Source organism: Protopterus annectens, chromosome 2.part2, assembly GCF_019279795.1.
Source record: "Protopterus annectens isolate FY-2018-M chromosome 2.part2, PAN1.0, whole genome shotgun sequence".
NCBI classification, from domain to species: Eukaryota; Metazoa; Chordata; order Ceratodontiformes; family Protopteridae; genus Protopterus; species Protopterus annectens.
The window spans coordinates 710,511,678-710,537,782 of record NC_056730.1 but is presented as its reverse complement, the minus strand read 5'-3'; the positions used below and the strand labels follow the sequence as shown (position 1 = coordinate 710,537,782).

Genomic DNA, 26,105 nt, shown 5'->3' with positions numbered 1-26,105 from the left:
CTTGATATACTGGAAAATATTAGGGTTCAAACAAAATGGGCGATTTCAACTACCCCACCATTAACTGGGAAAACTACTCAAGTACTAACTCCTTTTCTCAACGCTTTCTGGAATTCATAAATTCCAATGCCCTGGATCAAGTTATCCACACCCCCAACAGGGGCAACGATATCCTAAACCTAGTCATTACCAACATGAGTGACCGGTGTTCCACACCTGAAGTCAACTCCTTGTTGGTCCGATCTGACCATAAGCTAATCACCCTAAATATCCACATCCCACCCCTACCCCCCATTAAGGAAACCATGGTAAACAATTTCTCCAAAACCAACTTCATGCTTAAGACAGAAGTGGTGAACTTCATGACACCCATGCAGATGGACAATACAGTTACGACTGCGGAATCCTATACAAATGCACTCTATAAGCACTTACATGAGTGCATGGATCATGCTATCCCAAACGGAACCAAGACGCTATCCTCCAAAAAAAAGGAAGCTAATCTGGTGGTCCCCTACCATAAACAAACTGTACAACAGAAGGAAGAAAGTGTTACAAAAGAGAGTAAAATCCTATGAGTGGAGGAGCTCCCTGGTCAGCCTCAGCAAGAAGCTGAGATCCCTTATAAGATCCTCCAAAGCTAGCTATGAAAACAAAATCGCCACTGATTCTAAGGACAACCACAAAGCATTCTATAGCTATGTCAAGAATCTCAATGGCAACACCCAGATCTGCTCAGAGTTACAGCACAACGGCACAAAAATTACAGACCCAACTGATATTGCCAAAATCCTGGCAGACAGGTTCAGTGCTAACTTTACCCCCCCCCCCCCAACCCCCTAAAGGGCCCATATCTATACAGGAAGAATGCAGAGTGCCTGTAATCACAACTATGCAGGTAAAAACTGCACTCTCTAAAGCCAAAAACACAGCATCCATGGGATCAGACAACATCCCAGGTTGTGTTTTACACGAACTTCAGAACGAACTGGCTCCCCACCTAAGCACCATGTTCAATCATAGCCTCACATCAGGCTTTGTGCCCACTGAATGGCACACAGCAACAGTTATCCCACTCCACAAAGGGGGAGCCACCACTGATCCCAGGAATTATCGCCCTAATTAGCCTGATGAGCCAGGTCTTCAAGGCCATGAAATGTATCATCATGGAGCTCATAAACATAGATATTGGTAACCTCCATTCTCTGGAACCCACCCAGTTCGGGTTTGTGAAAGGCAGATCATGCCTTCTGAACCTGATCGACTTCTTTGAGGCAGTCACCAAAGCCGTAGATGAGGGTAAGGTGGTTCACACAGCCTATCTTGACCTCGCCAAGGCTTTCGACACCATCCCCCATTCTGGAATTATAGCTAAACTCACTAAACTAGGTATAAATCCCTACGTCCCAAGATGGGTTGCCAACTGGCTCACTGACAGAACCCACACTGTAAAAGTTGCAGACTCCAAATCTGACTTCAAACCAGTGACAAGTGGAATACCACAGGGGTCAGTCCTGGGACCTCTCCTGTTTGGTATCTACTTCTCTGAAATACAGGCTAACACAGAAGGCCTCTGGCTAATGAAGTTCACAGATGACTGAAAAAGTACAGCTGTGTACCTACCATAAATGTAGATGTTCGAGTGTATTCACTGTTGCAGTCATTACAATTGGGTTATCCTGATGGCAGGCAACCCGCAGTCAGCCCGAGTTCCAAAGTCTAGGCCCGGCGTTGGTTGCTGTCGCCTCTTCCCTGACGTCAGTGCTCCAGGGGTATAAAAGATCCAGCCGACGCCATTTTCTTCAGTTTTTCTTGCCCCAGATGTCAGGTGCCCCTAAAATGGTAGGCTAAATTATGCCAATAAGCATGCATATACAAAAATCAACTTTTCCTTCATCTACAAGCAAATACACTACATAGGTTGTATAGAATAGAGAAGTACAGATAAGTCCCAGCAAGGTAAAAAGGGGGCTGGTGGGAGGGTAACCTGGACTGCAACAGCAAATACACTCGAACATCTACATTTATGGTAGGTACACAACTGTACTATGTTCATCGTGTTTCACTGTTGCAGTCATTACAATTGGGTTGAATCCCAAAGCTAAGGTTGGGAGGCTGGTGCTAAACAGGATTAGGAGAGGCTATCAGGCCCTGCAGAACTGCAGTGGCAAAGCCTGCCCTGGATTTAGAGTAGAGAGGTAAGTGATAGTGCTTTGTAAAAGTATGCACTGAACTCCAAGTTGCGGCCTCTAAGATGTCTTTGGTTGGTATTCCTCTGAGGAAGGCTGTGGAAGTGGCTGCTGCTCTGGTTGAATGTGGCCTAATGCCCTTAGGCACTGATTTACCATGCTGTGAATAGCAGAAATGAATGCAGTGGCCTATCCACTTTGAAATAGTCTGTTTAGAGATAGGCTTTCCTTGTGATCCTGCAGCATATGCCACTATAAGTTGTTCCGTCTTTCTGAAAGCTTTGGTTCTGTCCAAGTAGAAGCGTAGCTGCCTGTGAATGTCCAAAGAATGCAGAAGTCTCTCACCCTTATTCTGTGGGTTTGGATAAAAAGTAGGCAAATGAATTGTTTGGTTAAGGGCCACACTGGACACTACCTTAGGCATAAATGTAGGGCTTGTCCTTAGAGAAACCCTGTCAGGATGGAAAATGATAAAAGGTTCCACAGCCATGAGTGCTTGTAACTCTGAGACTCGTCTTGCAGAGGTAATTGCTAGGAGCAGAGCTGTTTTCCAGGAAAAGAATTTTATATCAGCTGCAGAGGCTGGCTCAAACGAAGGCAATGTGAGTTTTTCAAGACATAGTTGAGGTCCCATGCGGGTATTGGTGCTCTCCTTGGAGGTCTTATGTTTTTGGCCCCTCTGAGGTACTGCCTTAGTAATGGATGAGAAAAAATAGGTGGTTCTGTATTGTAATGAGCTGAAATGGCATAGGCATGAATTTTAATTGATGAAAAGGAAAGGCCTTTATCCAGCATCTCAGTTAAGTATTGCAAAATCTGACGAATATTTGGAACAGTCGTGTCAATACCTTGTGCCTGGTTCCAAGCACAGAATCTCTTCCATTTTTCTGCATAAGATTTTATGGTGCTAGGCCTCCGGGACTCCAAAATAACATCCATCACTGCTTTAGAGAGAGGTGTGTCTTGAATGGCTACAGTATTCGCCATGCTGCCAGGTTTAAGGTCCTGAGTTGGCTGTGCAGTATCATACTGTTTTGTTGGGTCAATAAGTGAGGAATTTGAGGTAATGTCCAAGCTGGGCTTTGAGACAAGCTCTTTAGGATTGGGTACCAGTGCTGGCGGGGCCAGTCTGGGGCAATCAGTATAATCTTTGGCTTCTCTTGTCTGACCTTGAGGAGTACCTTGGGGAGGAGTGGCAGAGGAGAAAAGGCATATACTGTTAGGTTTTTCCAGATGAAAGATAGACCATCCACTTTCCATGCTTGCTTGTGATAAGTCCTTGTGCAGAATCTCTGTAGTTGGCAGTTGTGAGCGGAGGCAAATAGGTCTATGTTCGGGCACCCCCAGTTCCTTGTTATCATGCTGAAGACTTGTGGATCCAATTTCCACTCGTGGGGATCCATTAGGTTTCTGCTTAGTTTGTCTGCCAGAGTATTTATCCTTCCTGGCAGGAAATGTGCTTGCAGATGTACTTGGTAAGTCAGTGCTGTGTCCCACATGCTCATGGCTAGTCTGCAGAGGGGGTAGGAATGGGTGCCCCCCTGTTTGTTTATGTACCACATGATTGTAGTATTGTCCGTCTTTATCAGTAGTTGACCTGGATGAAGTATATCCTTGAAGGCTGTCAGGGCATTCTGAACAGCTAGCATCTCTTTTTGATTGATATGTAGATGCAATTGACTTGTGGACCATGTGCCCTGAATATATCTTCCTGCCATATAGCCCCCCCAGGCATAATCTGATGCATCTGTTGTCAGTGTCTGCCTGGCTGTGGGTAAGGTGAATGGCTGTCCCATGTTGAGGTGACAGGCTTTTGCCCACCATTGAAACTCCTGTTGCAGGCAGGGAATGAGGGTAATTACTGTTGTCTGTGTCTGGCGTGAGATAAGCCATCTGGGCAGTTGTATTTAAGCTTGCACCCAGGAATAGTATCTCTTGAGAGGGTACGAGCTTTGATTTCTTTTCGTTTAATGTGTACCCTAGACCTGTTAGTAATCTTTTTACAAACGCCAGATGCTGTAGTAGGATGTCCGTGTTCTCTGCTTGAATAAGGCAGTCATCCAAGTAAGGCTATATTTGTATTCCTCTTTGTCTGCAAAATACAATTACTGGTGCCAGGCATTTTGTGAAGACCCTGGGCGCAGAAGATAAGCCAAAGGGCAGTGCAGAGAATTGGTAGTGCATTGAGCCAACTATAAACCTGAGGTATCTTCTGCATGATTGTCTGATTGGGACATGCAGGTATGCCTCTTTTAGGTCCAAAATCACAAGCCAAGCTTTCTTGCCCAGCATAGGCAGAAGTTGCTGCAGAGTTAACATTTTGAATTTTGGAATATCCAGGTATGTGTTTAGGATAGACAGGTCCAGTAGTGGTCTCCAGGCTTTGTCCTTTCTGGATACCAAGAATAGCCTTGAGTAAAATCCTTGTCCCTGCTCTTGCTGTGGTACTTGCTGAATGCCTCTCATGTCCATGAGAGATGAAACTTGTTTTTGTGCCTCTGCCCATTGATTGCGTGGCAGGTCTGGCATACTGTTTGGCTTTGGCAGGGTGTGAAAGTGGAACCTGTAGCCTTGAGATACGATATTTAAGACCCATTTGTCCTGGGTGATCATGTGCCAATTTTGTGAAAAAGTGCTAGTTTTCCCCCTAAATGGGCTGCCAGAAGATAAGTGCTTGGTGCTGGCAGGGGGAAGTCATTGAGACTGTTTCCTGTATGGCTGTGATTTTTCCTCTCCACTTTTGGAGCTAGAAGCACCCCATTGTTTAAGCTTGTATGAGCCTTAGGGCTGTGATCTGCCTCTGGCGCATCTGTATCTGCCTCTTTGTGGCCTGTCTGACATTGGAAAGGACCAATTCTTTGTAGGCCAGTTCCTGCTAAATCTGGGAGGCTGTACCTGTAAGAAATCCTTCACTGTTTGCATAGATTTAGCTTTGTCCTCCATTTTCTTCAACACTTCTTCTGCTTTAACACCAAACAAGATATCATGTTGCAATGGAGCATCTAATAGTTTTGCTTTAACATGATCAAGCAGATTCTGCTCTTTTAACCAAGCATGCCTCCTAATAACAGAACCTGTAACTGCGGCCCTGCAAGAGGCCTCTAGAGAATCAAAACCACATTGCAAAGTATGCTTTCCCACTTGTTCAGCTGCATGCAATAAATCCTGCATTTCTTTGTTTTCTGCACATTCCGAATTTGCCAACATTTTCTGTTTAAGCAGTGACATAAGATATTGCTGATATTGCTCTATAAGTATTGCTCTATAATATACTGGATTCTCACCAACACCCCCCCCATCACTACCACCAGCCCACAACCCTATCAGACTCACTTAGTGACCATCTCCCTACCTCCATTCTAAGATACAACTCACACACACTTAAACCCCACCTTTTCAAACACTGCAGAAAACTATCTACATTTAATCCTTTACAGTTTAACTCTATACTACAAAACATTGACTGGTCCATCCTTAAACAATTTCCTCTAAATGATTCTGTTAACACTTTTAACAACATCTTCCTAAATACTCTAGACTCCCTAGCTTCCTCTAGGAAGATTCGAGTGAAATCCAATCATGCTCCTTGGCTTTCAAAAGAAACTAAGTCCATCATGAAACAAAGAGACAGTTTCTGGAAAGCCTGGAGTAAATCTAAACAAACACCTCTTCTACTCAAATACAAACAACTACGCAATCTTGCTAAAAAAACAGGTAATAATAGACAAGAAGTCATTCTATAGCTCGGGGCAGAACAAATATAAATGAAACCCTCGTAAATTCTGGACAACACTCAACAGCATCCTCCACCCTGGTAATCCCTCTAACCCCTCACCCTACCCAAACACAACTCATGAGGAAACAGCTACCCTACTTAACTCACATTTTATCTCCTCCATACAAAATCTCCTACCCTCGCAACCCACCTCTCCCTCAGTACCTGTCCCCTCACCAACCCCCAACACTTCACCCTTTTACTTCAAGCCTGTGCCCATTTCCTACATCAAATCTCTACTGCTCAAACTCAAACCATGCTCCCCTTCCACTGACAAATTACCTCCAACCTTCCTTAAACTCGCAGCTGACTCTATCGCCTACCCAGTAACAATATTAATAAATAGATCTATGCAAGAATCTACTGTTCCTACCCTTTGGAAATCCTTCTACACTATCCCTCTCCACAAAGGAGGTAACTCCACTGACCCTTCAAACTACTGACCCATTGCCATTCTGTCCCCATTATCAAAGATACTCGAAAAATGCATCCACACTCAACTTATGAATCACCTTCTCAATCAAAACTTACTCACCCCTACCCAACATGGCTTTCGCCCCTATCACAGCACAACTACTGCTCTACTATCCTTCACTCATACCATAGCAGAATCTCTGGACAACAATAAACTTACTTCCTGCCTCTTTCTTGACCTCTCCAAAGCCTTTGATACAGTGTCTCATCCACTACTACTACTATCTAAACTCACTACCTTTCACCTCTCCACCCCCACCCTCAACTGGTTTGCTAGCTATCTGTCTGAATGCAAACAATCAGTTAAATGTCTCTCTTCCCCTTCTCCCTTCTTACCTCTCTCTACTGGTGTGCCACAAGGTTCCATCTTGGGTCCCCTCTTATTCAACATCTTCACCAATGACCTTTTCACCTCATGCCATCAGTCCTCACTTATACAATATGCAGACGACTCCACAATCATTTCTACAGCCAACATCTCTGAACTACACTCCCTAACCCAAACAGCCCTACTATCCACTGAACAATGACTTTCAAAAAACTTACTGATTCTCAATCCTACTAAAACCAAACTCTTACTCTTCCTACCCCACTCTCTTAATCATCATAAATCTTCCTTTCTCATTAAGTCATGCAATAACACAGCTATCCTACCTGACACCCACACAAAACTCCTTGGAGTCATTATCGATGATGAATTAAAATTCAATCAACACATACAGCAATGTATAAAGAAAACACTTCAGAAATTAGGCCTATTATACCGAAACAAAAAATATCTCACTCCCGAGGCTAGACTCACCCTAGGACAAGCCCTCCTCCTCCCCTCACTCCTCTATGCTGCTCTAGTTCTCACAAATATCCAAAAAACTACCCTGAATAAACTCCAACAATCCTACCACAAAATAGCCAGATTCATCACCAACTCCCCAAACAACACACACCACTGCACTGCTTTGAAGTCTCTACAATGGCTAGAACTCCCACAATTACTACATCTCTATCAATTTCACATGTTGCACTATGTGCTCTTTAAACCATCCTAATGTCCATCCTTATCTCTCCTTGTCTCTGTCTACACCCCATCTCGACCCCTCCGCACCTCTAATCAACAATTGCTTGATATTTACCACCCAAATAAGTCAGTAGGTAAGCTACTATACAAACACTCTGTGGGCCAAGCCTGGAACAAACTACCCCTTGACATTCGCTCTGTCTCTCACACCCCACTATTTAAAAGAAAACTAAAGACTCATTTACTCAATTCCAGAATTTGCCCCTGCTATGACCCTACATAATTCTCTCCTCCCCCCACATTGGAATCACTCCATCTATTCTTGTCATACTTCTGAACTCTATCCCCACCAGTACAGTTACATAGCAAAAAAAAAACAAAAAAAAACCTTGTGCTGTCATTTAACTATTGTTAATTTTGTTTATTATTTACTACTGTATTGTTTTGTTTGTGTTTTACTACTGAAATGACTAGTTTTATTTCTATTATTTCCTATACCTGTATACTACTGTAGTGTTTTTTTATTGTACTATCTGGAGTTTTTCTCCTCGGGTCTCCACTGAAAATAGGACAAAATCCCAGTTGGACTAACCCGATCAACAAATGTCAATAAATAAAATAAATAAATAAATAAATATTTAAGCATATGAAACTGACAATTTAAAGCTCTTACAGCCAAGGTAGCAGAAGTATACATCTTTTTCCCCATCTGACCAGGGTCCTTGAATCCCTATCAGAGGGGATAGGGTTTTTGCAGTGGAAGCCTTGATCCCCTTGGGACCCAGAGAAATAGTCTCTGGGTCAGCAGCAGGGTTTTTGTAAAGAAATTTATGTGAATCAGGAACCCTGTAGTATCTGTCTGGCTTAACAGGAGCTGGTGGTAAAGAGTCAGGAGACAGACCGGACTCTGAAAATACATCATCTACAATGTCTAAAACAGGAGGAATAGCAAGGGGCCTGTGCTGAGGTAATAAAAGGAAGTCTCTGAGCCTTTTCTTGGATTCTGAGTAATCTTGGCTCTCCCAGTGGAAATGCTCCCTCATAGTATGCAGGGTCTCCCCAAAAGAATAATCCTCAGGAGGAGAGGCTGAAGTGATAGATTCTTCAGCATCAGAATCCTCATAGGGAGGAAGGGAATATTCCTGTTCAGAAGAGGAATCAGGGGAAATGGAAACCTGATCTGAAGATTCATATTCTATCTCTTGCCTAGGCCTCTTATCAGGAGGGAGATGGGAACCCCTGATCAAAGTAATTAGGTCTTCAACCATTTCAAGCTTCTGTTTTTTAGGCATGTAGGCCTGTCCAAGAGAATGCTGTACTTGTTTCTTTGCCTTTAGAGCTGCTATAGTCTTTGCCTTTGAAGCTGAAGTTGGTTTTACATATAACTGTGTAGGTCTGAAAACACCCTCAGAAACCGATGCCTGCTCAGCGGCTCCAGACCCATCTGAGGGAATAGTTTCCGAGTGTCCAATACCTTGAGTTTCCAGTTGCCTAGTCGGCTCCACGTGGGAGTCGGAAGTGGCCTGTGGCTCTGAGGTAGGGGGCATCAGGGGCTGCGAAAGCGCCTCACTGAGAACCGGCGAAAGGCCTAACAGAAGCCTTGTCGTCAGTTTTGGACCTCGGATGCCTGTCCTTTTCTTTTTCTTTGCGCTTTTTATAAACTCCGGTAGTCGGCTGTTCCGACGGCATTATATAATTGAATCTTCTGCCAAAGTAATGAAATGCAAAATCGTACCGACGCTTAATAGTGCGTTGGTTAAATCTAGCACAAAACCGACAACTAGCAACGTCGTGGTCAGAGCCTAGGCAAGGAATACAGTAAGAATGAAAATCCTTATGAGGAATTTGCTTCCCACAAGAAATACAATTATTAACTTTTTCCGACATCGGTCTGGAGCAAGAAAAAAAGTTTCCCCAATGGGGTGTACTTAGCTTTAATGAAGACTTCAGATCTGAAATTTGAATTGGCATTTGCGAACTGCTTTTGCTTTGGGCACCGCGCGGCAAGAAAGACTGAAGAAAATGGCATCGGCTTCATCTTTTATACCCTTGGCACACTGACGTCAGGGAAGACGTGACAGCAACCAATGCCGGACCTAGACTTTGGAACTCGGGCTGACTGTGGGTAGCCTGCCGGCAGGATAACCCAATTGTAATGACTGCAACAGTGAAACACGATGAACATCTAGGAGCCATAGTCGAGTCTCCAAATGATGTGGACATCCTACAGAAGGGCCTCACTGAGACGATGCCTGGTGTCAGAGCCATGGCCTCAAGTTCAATGCCAAAAAGTGCATTGTCATCCCCTTTGGTAAAAACTCTGTACCCGTGAACTACCACATAGGCAGCAGTCTACTTAACACTGAATGTGTGATAACAGACCTTGGGACCCAGGTGGACAGTAGTCTCTTCTTTGATAATCACATCGCCACAGTAGTCAGAAAGTCCTTCTACATGGCACACCTCATCACAAAAGGGTTCTAATCCAAGAAAAAAAAGAGGTCATTGTTCCCCACTACTCGACACACATTAGACCCATTGTAGAGTACAACGCCCCTTTTGGAATGTACCTCACAAGACATCTGCAGCAGCTGGAAAGGCCATAGAAGTACCTCACAAAGAGGATTATTGGCTTCAAACAGATGCCCTACACTGACCGTCTCAGAAAACTCCAGCTTTACTCCCTAGCATATCGGCTACTCCAAGGTGATCTCTGCCTAACATATAAAGCTATATCAACCTCAGAGTTGTTGGACATGCTACACCTAAAGAAATCCCAATCCCTCTGAGCTACACGCACTAGGGACCTAAACCTTGTCACCACAATAAACAGGACATGCTGGAGGGATAGGTTCCTGTCCCAGAAACTTCCCATACTCTGGAACAAGCTATCCATCTATTGATGATAACTGTCGACCACAATGTGAAGGCAACTGGCAATGAGACACCAACCCGAAAATAATTGCAGTTCAGGACAAAAACAAGGCACGTTGCAAGTAAAATAAAAAGAAATTGAAATTTATTTCCAACAAGTGAACAGCAGAAAGCACATCGACTGACTAAGCGCTTTCACCAGTTACACTGGCTTCATCAGAGTCGTAATTAACCCACCCAGCTTACTACCACTAAATACTGTTCAATGAAACAACAATAATTAATCAATAATTCAATTGACCACACTTCTTGCAATGTTAATTAACTCAGTGAACCACATTACTTGCAGTATTAAAAACCTTGGTTTCCAAATGACCAAAAAACATTCCAATTAAACATCATAAAATAAACATTTCACTTACAAAGTAGTAAAAACTATATGTAATGTATATAGTATATTGTAACATTACATTAGTATAATCTACAAATGAGTATGAAATGTATGAATGTACTAAATGTATATTTGTTTGTAAAAAATATATATATGTGTGTGTGTTATGAAATGTTCCCCTAGCACAATACATATAACTAGGTCATATTAAACTTGCCCTAAATTTTAACAGGGGTTTTAAAGAAATATTCTCATTGATCCCTGGTGATCTAGTGGCATTTAATCTGATTTGCCACTCCATTTCCCGGAGTGCCACATAATTGCTTATGTCACCTTGATAGTCAGAAAAAACCTTGTCCACTATAAAAAACAAAACCTTTTTGAACCCAGGACATCCTTTGGAATGTAAAAAAAGTGCATTGTGATCGTCCCCTCTTTTAATGGAACCACAATGTTCCCGGATTCTTTCTTTCAAGCTTCTTGTTGTCATGCCGACGTAAAATGCGTCGCATGACATACAGGTGGCCACATAAATACAATTTTTGGTTAGACAATTACACATACCAGTGGAGTGGCAAATCAGATTAAATGCCACTAGATCACCAGGGATCAATGAGAATATTTCTTTAAAACCCCTGTTAAAATTTAGGGCAAGTTTAATATGACCTAGTTATATGTATTGTGCTAGGGGAACATCTCATAACACACACACATATATATATATTTTTTACAAACAAATATACATTTAGTACATTCATACATTTCATACTCATTTGTAGATTATACTAATGTAATGTTACAATATACTATATACATTACATATAGCTTTTACTACTTTGTAAGTGAAATGTTTATTTTATGATGTTTAATTGGAATGTTTTTTGGTCATTTGGAAACCAAGGTTTTTAATACTGCAAGTAATGTGGTTCACTGAATTAATTAACATTGCAAGAAGTGTGGTCAATTGAATTATTGATTAATTATTGTTGTTTCATTGAACAGTATTTAGTGGTAGTAAGCTGGGTGGGTTAATTATGACTCTGATGAAGCCAGTGTAACTGGTGAAAGCGCTTAGTCAGTCGATGTGCTTTCTGCTGTTCACTTGTTGGAAATAAATTTCAATTTCTTTTTATTTTACTTGCAACGCTTGTTTTGTCCTGAACTGCAATTATTTTCGGGTTGGTGTCTCATTGCCAGTTGCCTTCACATTGTGGTCGACAGTTATCATCAATTTTGGCGGACTCCTGTATTGGCGTCCTTTTTCTTGTCTGGGATCATTTGTGTTGGTTGACCCGGTGTTTTGGTGTTGGCGAGACAAGACCGTTTAATGGAGAACATTTTAAAGGAACTTACAACTGTGCTGGGCAAATTGTTGCAAGTATATCAACGTGACAATGGTGATGTTGGGGAAGGATCGGTGAACAGTCCCACCGATACTGAAGTTGAACTATTCACGATGCATTCCACCAACGAGATTCCACCTGGGCAAAGGGTGAGCAAAACTTCTACTTTTAGTGAAGTCGCTAGTAGGAACAAGGCTATTTCTGGTGTTTCAAACAATACAGAAGCTGTTCCGTCGGGTTCTAGGAACCATAACACCCAGCAGCGTAATTTAACTTCCTGGTTCGAGGCGCCGGAATTGAGTATGCACCCGGACTCGTTGACGGACAACTGTGGGGAAGGGATGGATCAACCAGTTCTTTCTTTAAGGGAACAGATTCACAAATATGAGAAGCTGTGTACGAGATATCAGGCGACACAGCTCGATAGTTTGTTTCTATCCAAATGTAAGGAATTGAAGCAAGTTCCAATGGGTTTACGCCTTTGGAAGTTACCGACAGGCGTTGAATTGGCTTCTGAGGCATATCGTGAACTAACGGGGTTATACCAAAGAGCAGGTATGGAGTTATTGGACATTATACTTCGCAATAATGACATCAAATTAAGAAAATTGCGTGAAGAGATAGTAGTACTCGATTCCAGCATTACGAATGATTTATTATTTTATCAGCAGCAAAGTCATTTTGAGAGAGTTATCAAAAATGTTGACATTTTTGTTAGGAAAAACATTGCTGTGAAAAACAAAAAGCTAAAAAGAGATGGTAATGACTACAAAAATGGGGTTGCTTACCCACCAGGTCGCAATACAAGGTTTAGAACACATGTCAGGGTGAACTCCAACTATTTACATAGTGAAGTTGAGGAAGGTGAGGGTGATGACATTTTTTTAGAGGAACCGATTATGCCTCGGAGATCGGAGAGGCTTCTAAACAAGGGCCAGAATTACAATCAACCTCAACAGAGGAGCCCGAGGGGGTTCAGGAGAAATCGTTAGTTGAAGTGTTCAACTGTGACAACTGTGTTAACTTTGACATTTGTGACGACATTGACGCTCTTTTTGTTTGCAATGACACCTTGGAACATGTTTTTAGTGATGACATTGGGAGGGGTCAAAGGCAATATTGTGAACTGTGTAGTTGATTCCACTTTTTTGACAGAACATGTTGATGTGTTTGGTGAATATGATAAAGAATTCAATGATGGTTGTGTTATTACCCAAGAAATGGTGAACAACATGGGTACCACAGGACTACTGGGTAACAGAGTTCCTGTAGATGGTTGTCAGGATGTGTCTAGGATTAATGAAGAGGAGCATAGTACCCATGTAGGAAACACAGGGGATGGTACATCTACACCTCAAGAGGGTATGCGACACATCATTGTGAAAGAAAGGGGATTCATTATTTACAACTATACAGAGCTTGTATTAAATGAATCACACTTTGAATTGTTTTGTAGGGGCGACAAGTTTGTACCTAGTTACAGGTTAGATTTGACACAGTTGTTAAAAAATTTAAAACTTTATGTGAGAGAGTTAAATCTAAAAATGTATTTCTCTGCGGGCCACCCGGATGTTTCAGACCGGGGGGTGGGGTGGAACAACACTCAGTTGAAAAGGAGAAGTGTGTTTACACCACCTAACAATAAGGAACTTATTGTTTTTGAGAATGTCCTTGAATATGAATTTAGGAAGATTTGTGCACAAAGGACCAGATATAATGACAATTTAACACAGGAGGAAAGGAACATACTTCATGAGTTTGTAAATTCGGGGCAATACAGATGTATGAGACCGGACAAGGGTGGGGGGATGGTGATTATGTACAACATTGATTACATTGGTCAAATGATGGAACTATTGAGTGAAGTTAATACATACTGTAGAGTCTCTAAACATGAGGTCAACGTAGCCTATAGAAGGATTGATTTGTACCTTTTGGATAGTTTACATCAAGGTGCGATTACGGAGGTAGAATACAACTACCTTTTAGTAAGATTTCCTAGAATGCCAAAATTTTTTGGCATACCTAAGGTACATAAGGGTACAGACCATCTCCAGTTTCGCCCTATTGTTTCTGCGAAAGGTTCAAAGACAGAACCATTGGCTTCTTACGTTGACCTTTATTGTAAACAAGCCTTAGTAGATGCAAGCCACATATTGAAGGACTCGTGGCATTGTCTTGAGAGACTAGGATCTGTAGATACAGCAAACACAGGTAGTTTCGGGTTTCTAACCATAGATGTTATCAATTTGTTTTCGGTCATCCCCCACCAGGCTGGTCTCAATCTGTTTTATGACAGTTTACTTTCTAGTCCAAGTTTTGATACGAACAAATTGGAAATTTGTCATGAATTAATGGAATTGGTTTTGGAGAATAATTTTTTGATGTTTGAAGGTGAATTGTTTAGGCAACAAACTGGGGTAGCAATGGGGGCACGCTGTGCCCCAGTTTTTGCAAATTTGGTGCTTTTAGCATGGGAGAAAGAAAATATATACAATTCTGGTTACACTGAAAACATTCTCCTTTACAATAGGTTTTTGGATGACTTACTCATCCTTTGGCGGGGGGATGAAAACAGTGCCATTGAGTTCATGGCATATTTGAACACAAGCTCGGAGTTTTTGAAATTTACATACAATTGGAGTTATGAGTACACAAATTATTTGGACATTAGGATTTCTAAAAATGATATGGGATTTAAAAGCAATATTTATAGGAAACCCAGTTATGCAAACTCATTGTTACACTTCACAAGTTGTCACCCCTTACACCAAAGAAGGGGACTGGTGAAGGGCCAAATGGTCCGGTTGTCAAGATTAATCAGTGACGACACTGAGTTTAAACAAGAAGTTTATACCCTTATTGGTTTATTTTTGGAAAGGGGCTACCCTTTAAACTTGTTAACTAAAGTCAAGCGTGAAGTATACAAAAAGAGGAGGAGTAGGTATGTTCCGATTCTGAAAGTAAAAGTGTTTGAGACTGGTCACACAAACAACAAAAAAGAGATCTTTTTGGAAGGGAACAATATTAGGTGCAATCCTAAATTCATTTTGAAATATAATGACATTTCCTTAGACATTTGTTCAAGTTTGAAGGGTCTATGGGGAGACGAGGAACATTTTGGGTGACTCTCCTATCATTGTTTACAGTAGGGGCTCTAATTTAAAAGACATTTTAGAGAGGAATTTGAGGGACACTAGGCGTTCCTTTATGAACAAATGCGGTTGTTGCAAATGGTGTAGGTATATAGCTGTAGGATCTTACCTCACCATTACTAGTTTTGAACGAACTATTGCTTGCCCTGGTATGTGTAATTGTCTAACCAAAAATTGTATTTATGTGGCCACCTGTATGTCATGTGACGCATTTTACGTTGGCATGACAACAAGAAGCTTGAAAGAAAGAATCCGGGAACATTGTGGTTCCATTAAAAGAGGGGACGATCACAATGCACTTTTTTTACATTCCAACGGATGTCCTGGGTTCAAAAAGTTTTTGTTTTTTATAGTGGACAAGGTTTTTTCTGACTATCAAGGTGACATAAGCAATTATGTGGCACTCTGGGAAATGGAGTGGCAAATCAGATTAAATGCCACTAGATCACCAGGGATCAATGAGAATATTTCTTTAAAACCCCTGTTAAAATTTAGGGCAAGTTTAATATGACCTAGTTATATGTATTGTGCTAGGGGAACATCTCATAACACACACACATATATATATATATTTTACAAACAAATATACATTTAGTACATTCATACATTTCATACTCATTTGTAGATTATACTAATGTAATGTTACAATATACTATATACATTACATATAGTTTTTACTACTTTGTAAGTGAAATGTTTATTTTATGATGTTTAATTGGAATGTTTTTTGGTCATTTGGAAACCAAGGTTTTTAATACTGCAAGTAATGTGGTTCACTGAATTAATTAACATTGCAAGAAGTGTGGTCAATTGAATTATTGATTAATTATTGTTGTTTCATTGAACAGTATTTAGTGGTAGTAAGCTGGGTGGGTTAATTATGACTCTGATGAAGCCAGTGTAACTGGTGAAAGCGCTTAGTCAGTCGATGTGCTTTCTGCTGTTCACTTGTTGGAAATAAATTTCAATTTCTTTTTATTTTACTTGCAACGTGCCTTGTTTTTGTCCTGAACTGCAATTATTTTCGGGTTGGTGTCTCATTGCCAGTTGCCTTCACATTGTGGTCGACAGTTATTATCAATTTTGGCGGACTCCTGTATTGGCGTCCTTTTTCTTGTCTGGAAGCTATCCATCTATGTCAAGCAAAGTTCCTCATTAACACTCTTCAAGAAAAATCTTGATGAGTGGACGGAATATAGGAAATACACCCCGGGGATCACATCTCTGGCTCTGCTCGACAGTGGCACAGGAAAATAACTTTCTTGGGTGGCATAAGCCAGGGAACCTTGTTGGCTATGCTTACTTAGACCCTTGGGCCGATAGCCTAGTACCTACCTATGAACCTATTATGGTGATCTCAGAGGTGGTATATATACATTTAGGTGGGTTTGTCCCCTACATCGGGGTGTAGGGGGCTTGACTTTCCTGCAAAAAGAAGTTTAATGGAGAAGAGTGAAGTTCGAGATTCGCTCTTCTCCTTGATTTTCTGTTTTTTTCTGTCTTTTTTTTTTCAGAGTGTAGGGAACCCATTTCTGTGCTGCTGAAAAAAAAACTCATCCATCCACTCTCCTTACCTTGCTAAACTGAGCAAAACAAGGTGAGAGCTATGTTTTCCCATGTAGTAAACAGGTTAATTTCTGGGTGATCTGCTCTTGAAAGATTCTAACAAGACAGTTAACTCATACTCAGCTGCAAGAAAGGAACAAAAATGCAAATGAGGGAGTCTGCCAGACAGTGTTCACTTCTGCTGGGATTTGAACTCACTACAGATATCCTTCAGAGTCAAATATAACACATACATACTCTCTATATTAGTTAATCTGCATGAAGGTCCTCTGCTTTGAGTGAATATTACCTTATGACAGCTGTAAGATCGAATACCTGTTTTACAGAGCACTTAAAACATAACCACGTCTTTTTACAGAGGTTTAAGTGTATGCTGTTCTGTTTGTTCATGTATACCATGGGCCTGGTTATCCATCAGAAGCAAAAAAGGCTATTATTACAGTTTCCTTTCCTACAGTTTCATTTTTCATGCAGAAGACAGGAGTCTATGTAAGTTCCTCAAAAGGCAAACAAAGTATCCATCAAAAGACATGACGGTATGTTTGGCTGCAGGAATGCAATACTTATGCTGAGATTGGTAGAAATCATCCACCACCATAGAATCTGCTGAATGGAGTCTGATACCAACAGCAGGTCTGTAATAAAATAACTCTACAGCCCCTCAAATCTCCGAGTCTGCTGAAGCACCCTCATTCATAAGTGTGAAACCTAAACTGCTGTGTATCCATCATTAACACATAACCGAGTCTGTAGGACCAGCTATAACACTGGCACTGCTGAAATTACAGTAAGTAATATGAAAGCACTGTAAGAACCACAACATAAGGATCATTTCCAAAGTCTTCTCTAATGCTGAATCACTAAGCTAAGACAGCCCCTCCAGTACTTGACCCACAAAGACTGACTGGAACTGGGACAGGGGAAACATACTTAAGGGATCTAAGGACAAAAAAAGGAAGAGAAAAACATTTCTTCAAACCCTGTCTAATCCTTTGGGCTCCTTATCTTGTGAGACCTCAGAAAGGTGCTGTAGTCTCAGGAGCCTAATCTGGATCAATGAGATTATATTGGGATTTGACTTGGGTTGTTTACAAAGGATGTCACTCTAGTCTAATGGAATTTTACAGCAGGCATCCACATTCTTGGGAAAATAAACAGCTGTATTTAAGTGTCTTCAGACTACATAAATGTCATCATTTGAAAAAGGTTCCTTGGGAGGGATTATCCAGGAATTCTCATCCCTCCAAGACAATGGTTTAATTACTTTAGAATGAACCAGAAAAGGGATATGACCACTAATATTTATTCATTTATTTATTTATTCATTCATTCTTTGTTGACTGGGTTGGTCCCACTAGGCTAAAAGGCTCTGTTCATTTGAGACCCAAGGTGATATTTATACTACTACAGGAAGTTTGGTTAAGGCATTGGGAAACTTCCCCTCCTCTTTATGATAGGTGCCATGGGATATTTTTTACATCCACCTGAGCTACCACCAACTCAAGCAGTTTGGACCTTGATTTAAGGATAACACAACTCAGGAGTGTAGCACCCCCTCCTTCCTGCATGCTGCACTGCAGTGTCAGCAATTGATCAACCTGGTGTGAGAACAGAACCCATAGCCTTCTGGGAACAGAACTCATGGCCTTCTGCATCAAAGTTGAGTGTGCTACCCATTGTGCCACTGACATTGAGTGGATGCCAAAAGTCAGTCTCCTTAAAAAAGGCATCATAAGGGCAGCTAAAGGGAAGAGAAGTTTCATCATCCTTGCCTGACTCTCATAAAAGATCCCAGAATTTTCAAAATATCCTCCCTAGGAGAAAATGGAGACAAGAGGAAATGTTACTTTTCTATGAGCTCCAGCAGGGCAAGGTCTGCGCTCACCTGACATGAGGTGCTGTGCATATGGCAGGATGGCCTTGTCTGCCTGGTAATGAGGACCCCAACTCTTGTGGTAGCACATGTTAGAGGTGGTGCTTGACAATGAATGGCATGCATGTGGCCTAATGCAAGAGTCTCATATGTCCCGAGACTGTACTCTTACACCCATGAGAACATATCCCACCAGGAAACAAATACTATGCATATGAGCTATACCTATGGAACCAGCTGTCAAAACAGGACCAGCAGAAGTCTCTTGTAGTTTAGCCTATGAACCTTAATTAACCTGAGTAAGGGTCACAGAAAACTCCCTGAGCCTAAGTTCACCCACCGAGCCTTCAGTGGGGTCCTCAAGCAATTGGTTAATATGAGCTGGTCATGTGTGATCAAGCCCTATAATACTCTAATATGAGAATGTCAAAACTGTTACCCAGAATGCTTGCCTCAAGGTGATCTGCCAGGAGTGCAGCTCTTCTGTTATTCTTCTTGTCAGCTGATAATGAACATGAGGACAATGTTTTGTTGGTAAAGAGATGCTCATGGCTCATGATGACTGAGAGACAAATCTGTGGGATGTCCTTTATAAAGGCAGGCTTTGGCCATTATTTAGCCTCCTTATCTCTTACTTTTCTCAGTCTGACTAAGACATATGATCATATCCATGAACATCCCGTCAATCTTTGCAATAGCCACCCTCCACAGTTTCCATATTTTTGGATGATAGCCTTCAGTGAAAGGGGGGGGGGCCTTCATAGTGTAGCACATGATGTCATGACATGCTCAGTATGAGGCATGTCTCTTCACCGAGCACAGATGCTACAGAAATTTCAGAACTGTACTGAGATAGGGATATTAGAAAAGGAAATGTCAACAGTTATCCACCACAAAAAAGGCTGTGATGTCAGTTCCTGCAATGTTCCTTGTTTTCTGTGCTGTAAACAGTAGAATAAGACTGAAACAAAAAAGCAAAGACAGTAGCTGCACTACAAATATACAATTTTCTGGAAATCATTTCACAATACAACCTGAAAATATAAACCTACCCAAAACTCAATTGCACCTTAATTATACATATCCCATGCTTAAATTTCTATTGTTGTGTTTACCCACCCACCCCCAGCCTTCTTTCCACTTTTAACATTTTACTGCAAGCGATTTCACTTGTTAGATGGTTAACAGAATTGTCCTATGGGCCCTTCTGAGCCACAGCCTGAGTCAGACTGAGAAGATAATAGATATCAACGACGACTGGGATTAACGTAGCAGCAGTTAGTATCAGCATACTTCTGGGGAACCTTTCAAATACAACATAAAACTGCACACTTGCAAATACTGAGGAGAGGAGTGAGAGCACTAAGAGAAGAGAAGTACAGAATGATTGCAGATAAGAAAGGAGTATAAACAAAGGTATAATGACAATGGAATTGTGGCTTCATGTCAGGAAGTAAGTGGTAGTGAAGGCACCATTTGAGTGTGTAACAGAAATAACCACAACTTTCCAACTATTTTCATCATTTCTTCTGCTTTTCAAATACCTGCACAGCATTTCTTTTCTGGCTTAATTACCCATTCCTCTTCTAATAAACTTTTCACAGGTTTTCTTGATTCTGTTTCTACAACATTCACCATTTTCTCTGCCTGACTAACCTCTTTGCGTCATAACTGGCAAATTCACATCAGCAGTGTTATACATTAGGATTCTGATAATATAGAGGATTAGATTTAGAATAAAATCATGTTAGAAACTGTATAGAATATCATGTGACAGGTTATTTGTTGCCCAATGATGTGCATTGCGTCTGATGAAACTATAGGTTATTTTAGTTTTATGTACTGTCTAGCACCTTTTATTGTTATCTGATTACCTTCATATTTATACTTTGTGCAACAATGTATTTCTTCAGTGTATGGCTTTCATCCTCTTGTCTCTCTGTAAATATGCATGTTCTTAATAGCTGCTAACCCAGTCAAAACATAGATGATTATGATCGGGTTGGCGATCGTAACTTGCTTATTACATGTTCAAGACACGATGTCAAGAAATTTACCTTGACAGCGAAGCTCAAAAGGTGAATCTTGGCATCCATGTTGAGTACACAACTTCAAGTTATGATCGCCAAGCCAATCATAATTCTTTGTAGTACACTGAAAACTGTCTGCTCCATGTACTAGTAGTGACACAAAAGTTACAAAACGTACAATTAAAAAACATAAAGTGTTGTGCTGACTTTGAAAGCTGGTAATGTAGTAAAGCACCACTTTATGTCTTTATGTATTCCCTGTATACATGGGAAGCAGCTGGTTCTCAAATACATTTTACTGAGTGCACTGAAGACAGAAGACTAAAACAGAGTTGAAATTAACTCGTTCTTGATCTGCTGGCGTTAATTTACACATAAATACGAGTTAAACACCCCCTGGTTCAGCACTACTATAGCACCAGACATGATGTTAACAGTTTATAGGGTGCTTAACAACAGCCCTTCATGCACTACACAGAAGTAATAATGGTGACATAATTATAATGATGACGATGATCATTATGATAATGACAACAACAACAACCCAATAACAACTCTGAAAGGTGATATGGAGAATTTATTGGTATTGATTTAGGCAGGTTTCACACAGGGAGAGTAACTCAGACCCATGATGTCCTGCTATTAAAAGAAAATCCTACAGCAAGTGTTATGTGCTAATTATTACTGCCAAATTGGGCAGTATTTATAATGTTAAGAAAAGGTAGCAATTCTAACACATCTGGAAAATCAACAAAGGGAATAGATTATGCAAACGGCAAACAATAATACCCAGCTTGCAAGGAAATCCATTCAGGGTCATCTTGCAAAATTTTTAAGAATCTTTCCTGCCGCAGGCGAATTACTTTTCCATGATGCTCAACAATGATGAGTGGGATCCCCTTTTGCAGAGTCCATGTGTTCATCATTTCCTTGATATCTATGTGCTCCCCAGCATAGAGATACTGAAATGGTAAAATATACAAAATCTGTGTCAATTAATTAGTAAGCAAGAGAAAAAGACCCAGCATCCCAAAAAGTTAAGTACTTCAACATTTCTCTGACAAAATGATAGTTTGCAATTTTCTGTTAACAAAATACTGAGAATCATCCTGTTGACAGCAGTTAGGATAGAAAACAGCAAGCTCAGATAGTTGCATAAAGTATCATGTCAGCATCTGTTAAACACTGATATTTCAATAGCTTAAATTATTGAATTTGTAGAGTTTAAGTGTTCTCCTACATTACTCATTAAGCAAACTGGGTAAATGCTGCAAACATTTGTCTACATTGTTTCAAAAATAAAGGTGTCCTAATTTATGCTTCAACCCCTCTCTCACGTAACCTGCAACATTTTTCATATGTCACGCTAAGCACTTGTTTATCAAGAAACTATCAATGTGCATTCTCCATTTTCCTAGTGTCACTTGGTTGGAATTCATAGCCAGCATTTGCAGAAGCGCAAATTGCTTTGCACGGATAGGGGGATTTGTGCTTGTCTTATTTAATTTGATGAAGGAATTCTTATTAAATGTGATGAAGGAAATCTCTGGTAGCCCAACAAATAAATCAAAGCAAACAAAAACTTAGTACCAAAGTTCAACAAATGTCACATCTGTAGAATTAATCCAAGACTCAACTGAAACAGACAATGACAAAATTAAAGATATTAAATGAATGCTGCTTCCCATAAGTACTTTTGGTTCCTAGCACAATTAAAAAATGTACCTACAATTTTACTTCTCAACAATAATTCAAGAACTGTGACGTAACACCTCAGCCATACTAAAACAAAGTTGTGAAAATTAGTCTATCAAAATGCACAAGCCTCTGATTAAATCTGAAAAAAACATATCATACATTATTTTCCTCCTGAAATAAAAGCAACAGAACACAACAAGCTTCCATTATGATAACAGTAAGGTCAGCATGCATGGAATAATGCAACAATGCAGCAAAGTTGTACATTTTATTCAGAGACTGTACGGTTCAAGAAACTGCGATTTTGTACTATTGGCATACAGGCAACAAATTAGATAGTACAGTTCTGGTAAAAGATAGAATGATAAATTATGCAGGGAGAAAATTAACCTTACTATCAAACATGTAATAATGTGATATCCTCTGTGGCAGTAAAATGGGTACTGATAAAACAGGCAAATTTATACTTGGAACTTATGACATGGGAGAAGGTGAACCAATGAAGACACAATACAATTCTGTTTACATATATGCTGAATATTAATGTACACAGCTAACCTAATTCACTACTTTGTGATCAAGTTATCTGGATAAACAAACACTGCTCAGTCTTTTCCAGAGTATACATATATTCTTTTCTACCAGAATCACTTATTTGTATTCACATACACCATACACACCTTGCAATGTTTAAACTGCCATCAGTAATATACACAATTACCAAATTTTACTAGAATTACTTCTGACATATGGGTGCCTTTTGATCATTTGCTAAATGTCGGCAATATGAAAACAGAAGCAGCTTATTTTTTTCCATCACACTTTAAGCATTTTCTTGTTTTGAAGAAAGTATAATCATGTTTTTGCACTTGATAAATACCCATATTATGACAAAGAAAAAATGTGCAAAGGATGGCGAGTTAATGAGAAGTCACTCTGAAAAGCAATGTCTTAACACTGAGTAAGTGCTTCTCCAGTAATTTGTTAGTATGCACAAACACACTACATACAGCTGCCCAATGCACTCTTAACCTACCCCCTCTTGTACTGTCTTCAAACTTATTTGATTCAGCATTAAACTCTGACCAATAGCAACTTACACCAAATTATTATTATTATTATTAATGATCTATACAGTTGTTTTTTAAAATACTCATATGACCACTCCTGATGAGTTTTTTTTTTTGGCTTTTTTATAAGAGTACTGCTGTAAGTTGCTGAAATTCATTTTGAGCACATTCAAAGCAAATTTATTTAAACCATTTAAACCAAGTTTGTACTTATCGCTCATAAATTGTGTCTAAACACAAATACTGGAAAAGGACAGTTTAAAACTGAATAAATACATACCAAGCCAGAAACAGAAGTTTCATCCTGAGTTATACAGAAAAGAATCCTGCAGCTGGCTTATGCTTACACAGATTCTACATGTATGCATTACCACCATCAGACACTAAAGGTACTGAGCTTGTTGCTAGCTCAGTTTCTGTCCTCCTTAGATACATAACTATAGCCTATGATCAGCATGACCTTCCACTATGTTTACTCCTGGAGCTAAAGAAATCAATGATAAAAGTACACACAATGCCCAGTTACTTCCTACAAAAGCTCTAAAACTCAGACTTTCAGCATGCCTGGAGGTACCCCCATGGACCTCAAACTCCTTATATCTTGCATCGCCTCTTTAGAGCTGTAACAACCTGGAAAAAACAGAGTCCTACAGCAGCCTAATGTAAATCTACAGCAAGGATGTAGAAAGGTGCATACATCTGAAATGTATTCCATATCAAACCAGAGCTAGGCTATCCGTTCTTTAGACTTATGTTAAAGGCTTCTGCATACTTCACTAAAATGTTTAAAATGTTATCCATAGTCTATTATTAAGTAGCAATTTACTTACAGCATTTTTACGGGACTGAGAAGCTGTGTAGCAGTATCCACCAGAAGTGAAATCCTCTTCTGAGCAGGTCTGCAAAATATTTAAAAAAATATTTAGCAAAGAAGTGTTAAAAGAGAGAATGCTGTAGTACCCTGGCAGTTAAAAGTCTCAATAAGCATACAATATTGACAGATCATGCACGTTTTCCTCAAGTCCATATTTTGAGCATACGTAAAACTCCACTGCCAATCATGAGTGGACAGGTGATCCGCTGTGGCGACCCCTAACAGGGAAAAGCCGAAAGAAGAAGAATAAGAACTGTGACAAACAGCAACAGTAATTTTAGGCTGAAGCTACATTGTTCAGTAGTGCAAGAAAAGAAGTCTTGGATCACAGAAGTATATTAAGGAATAAACACTGATTTCATTGTAACTAATTTCTACTACACAATTCTCATAAAACAGAGCACCCACAGATAAAGTAGATAGATGGTAATTTATAGTGTGTATACACACACACACACACACACACACACACACACACACACACACACACACACACACACACACACCAGTTTCTATCCTTTTGCATTCCTTCCGTAAGTACCCTGTAACACTATAGGGTTTACTGGTCCAACAGAATGACTTTAGCATCATAGTGCTTTTAACATGAGGCCAGTGAAAATTATTTCCTTGTAGACAAACTTATCAATCTCTTTACAGCAAATATTGCAGTATTTATAGCACCAAAAACAAATGTCAAATGAACTTAAAGTGCTCTACATGGTGCAGGTAAAATGATCCTGCAAATTCTGTATAATGCATTTTTTACGAAGCAATCCCTCTGCACCAGAATACTTAAAAATGCTTGGATTGCATGACCTTGGGGAAAACTGAATCATACACACTCCCTATTCCATGAGTTTTGCAGTCTTGGAGATGGTATAACAAATGTTGGAAGATGAGGGGGTGCAGTTCTCAGAGTTCACTACTGAGGTGCAGCAATCTTGCCATCTTGCAAAATCAGGTTTTTAATGCTGGATTTTTAAGCAGATTAACAGTGAAGGATTCTGCTTCACTTTAGGGTGAATGCAGCATCGCCTACATACTGCAGATTCAATGTATCGGCATCAATGAGTAGGTCCATAACAAGCCACTCTTCACTATGTCAAGCAAACTTACTTGAAAACCTAATGGTGAATAAATGAGATGCATGTGTCTAAATCATTATCCAAGACAATACTGCTGAACAGTAGCCTCAGGACAATGTGCTCTTTTGGGGAATTGGAAAGGTACATGCAGGGAACAAAGCACTCAGAACTCCCCTACATAATGGGTCTTCAATAAGATGTCTGTAACAGAGCTTCAGTGAATTTGTTTACACTTTTATACAACACAGCAATGGTTACTGACTGCTCCCTAATGAAACATCAGCATTCAAAATGGTGACTGCTGACAGATTGAAAAAAAAAAAGACTGAAAATCCAGGAGAAGAGCGAATCTCTAACATCAATCACCTCTTTTAAACTTTCCTGCAAGGGGGAAGCCCCCAGTGCACCCCCTATGTGGGAAGCAAGCCCCTCATATCCCCAAACCTGTATATACCAACTCAGAGATAGCCATACCTCGGGGAAAAAGAAATCAGGAAATGGGTATTTCGGACTCAATATATGCAAGTTCGCTTTTTTGGCCACTCAGACTCAGTGCTTCCGTTAAATAGTTACAGTTGTTGACAAAACGGGTTCTAGAACAGGAGCATAAATCACTCTAAAAGTTATAAGTAAACATGAATATGAAGTCATCAAAGTGTGCCCTGTCAGGTCAGTTGGTGAACGAGTTTGTGC

General features: G+C 40.3%; 1 protein-coding gene across 1 annotated transcript in view; it reads right to left on the bottom strand.

Moving 5' to 3' along the window:
• LOC122795779 (endoplasmic reticulum aminopeptidase 2-like) overlaps positions 1-26,105 on the bottom strand; it is a 1,481,589-nt gene that overhangs the window by 770,631 nt on the left and 684,853 nt on the right. Inside the window, exons 9-10 of the mRNA XM_044064110.1 lie at positions 24,284-24,352; positions 21,475-21,647 (exon numbers count right to left, since the gene is read on the bottom strand). Of these exons, the coding sequence (XP_043920045.1) occupies positions 21,475-21,647; positions 24,284-24,352 (242 nt within the window). The remainder of the gene's footprint in view (positions 1-21,474; positions 21,648-24,283; positions 24,353-26,105) is intronic.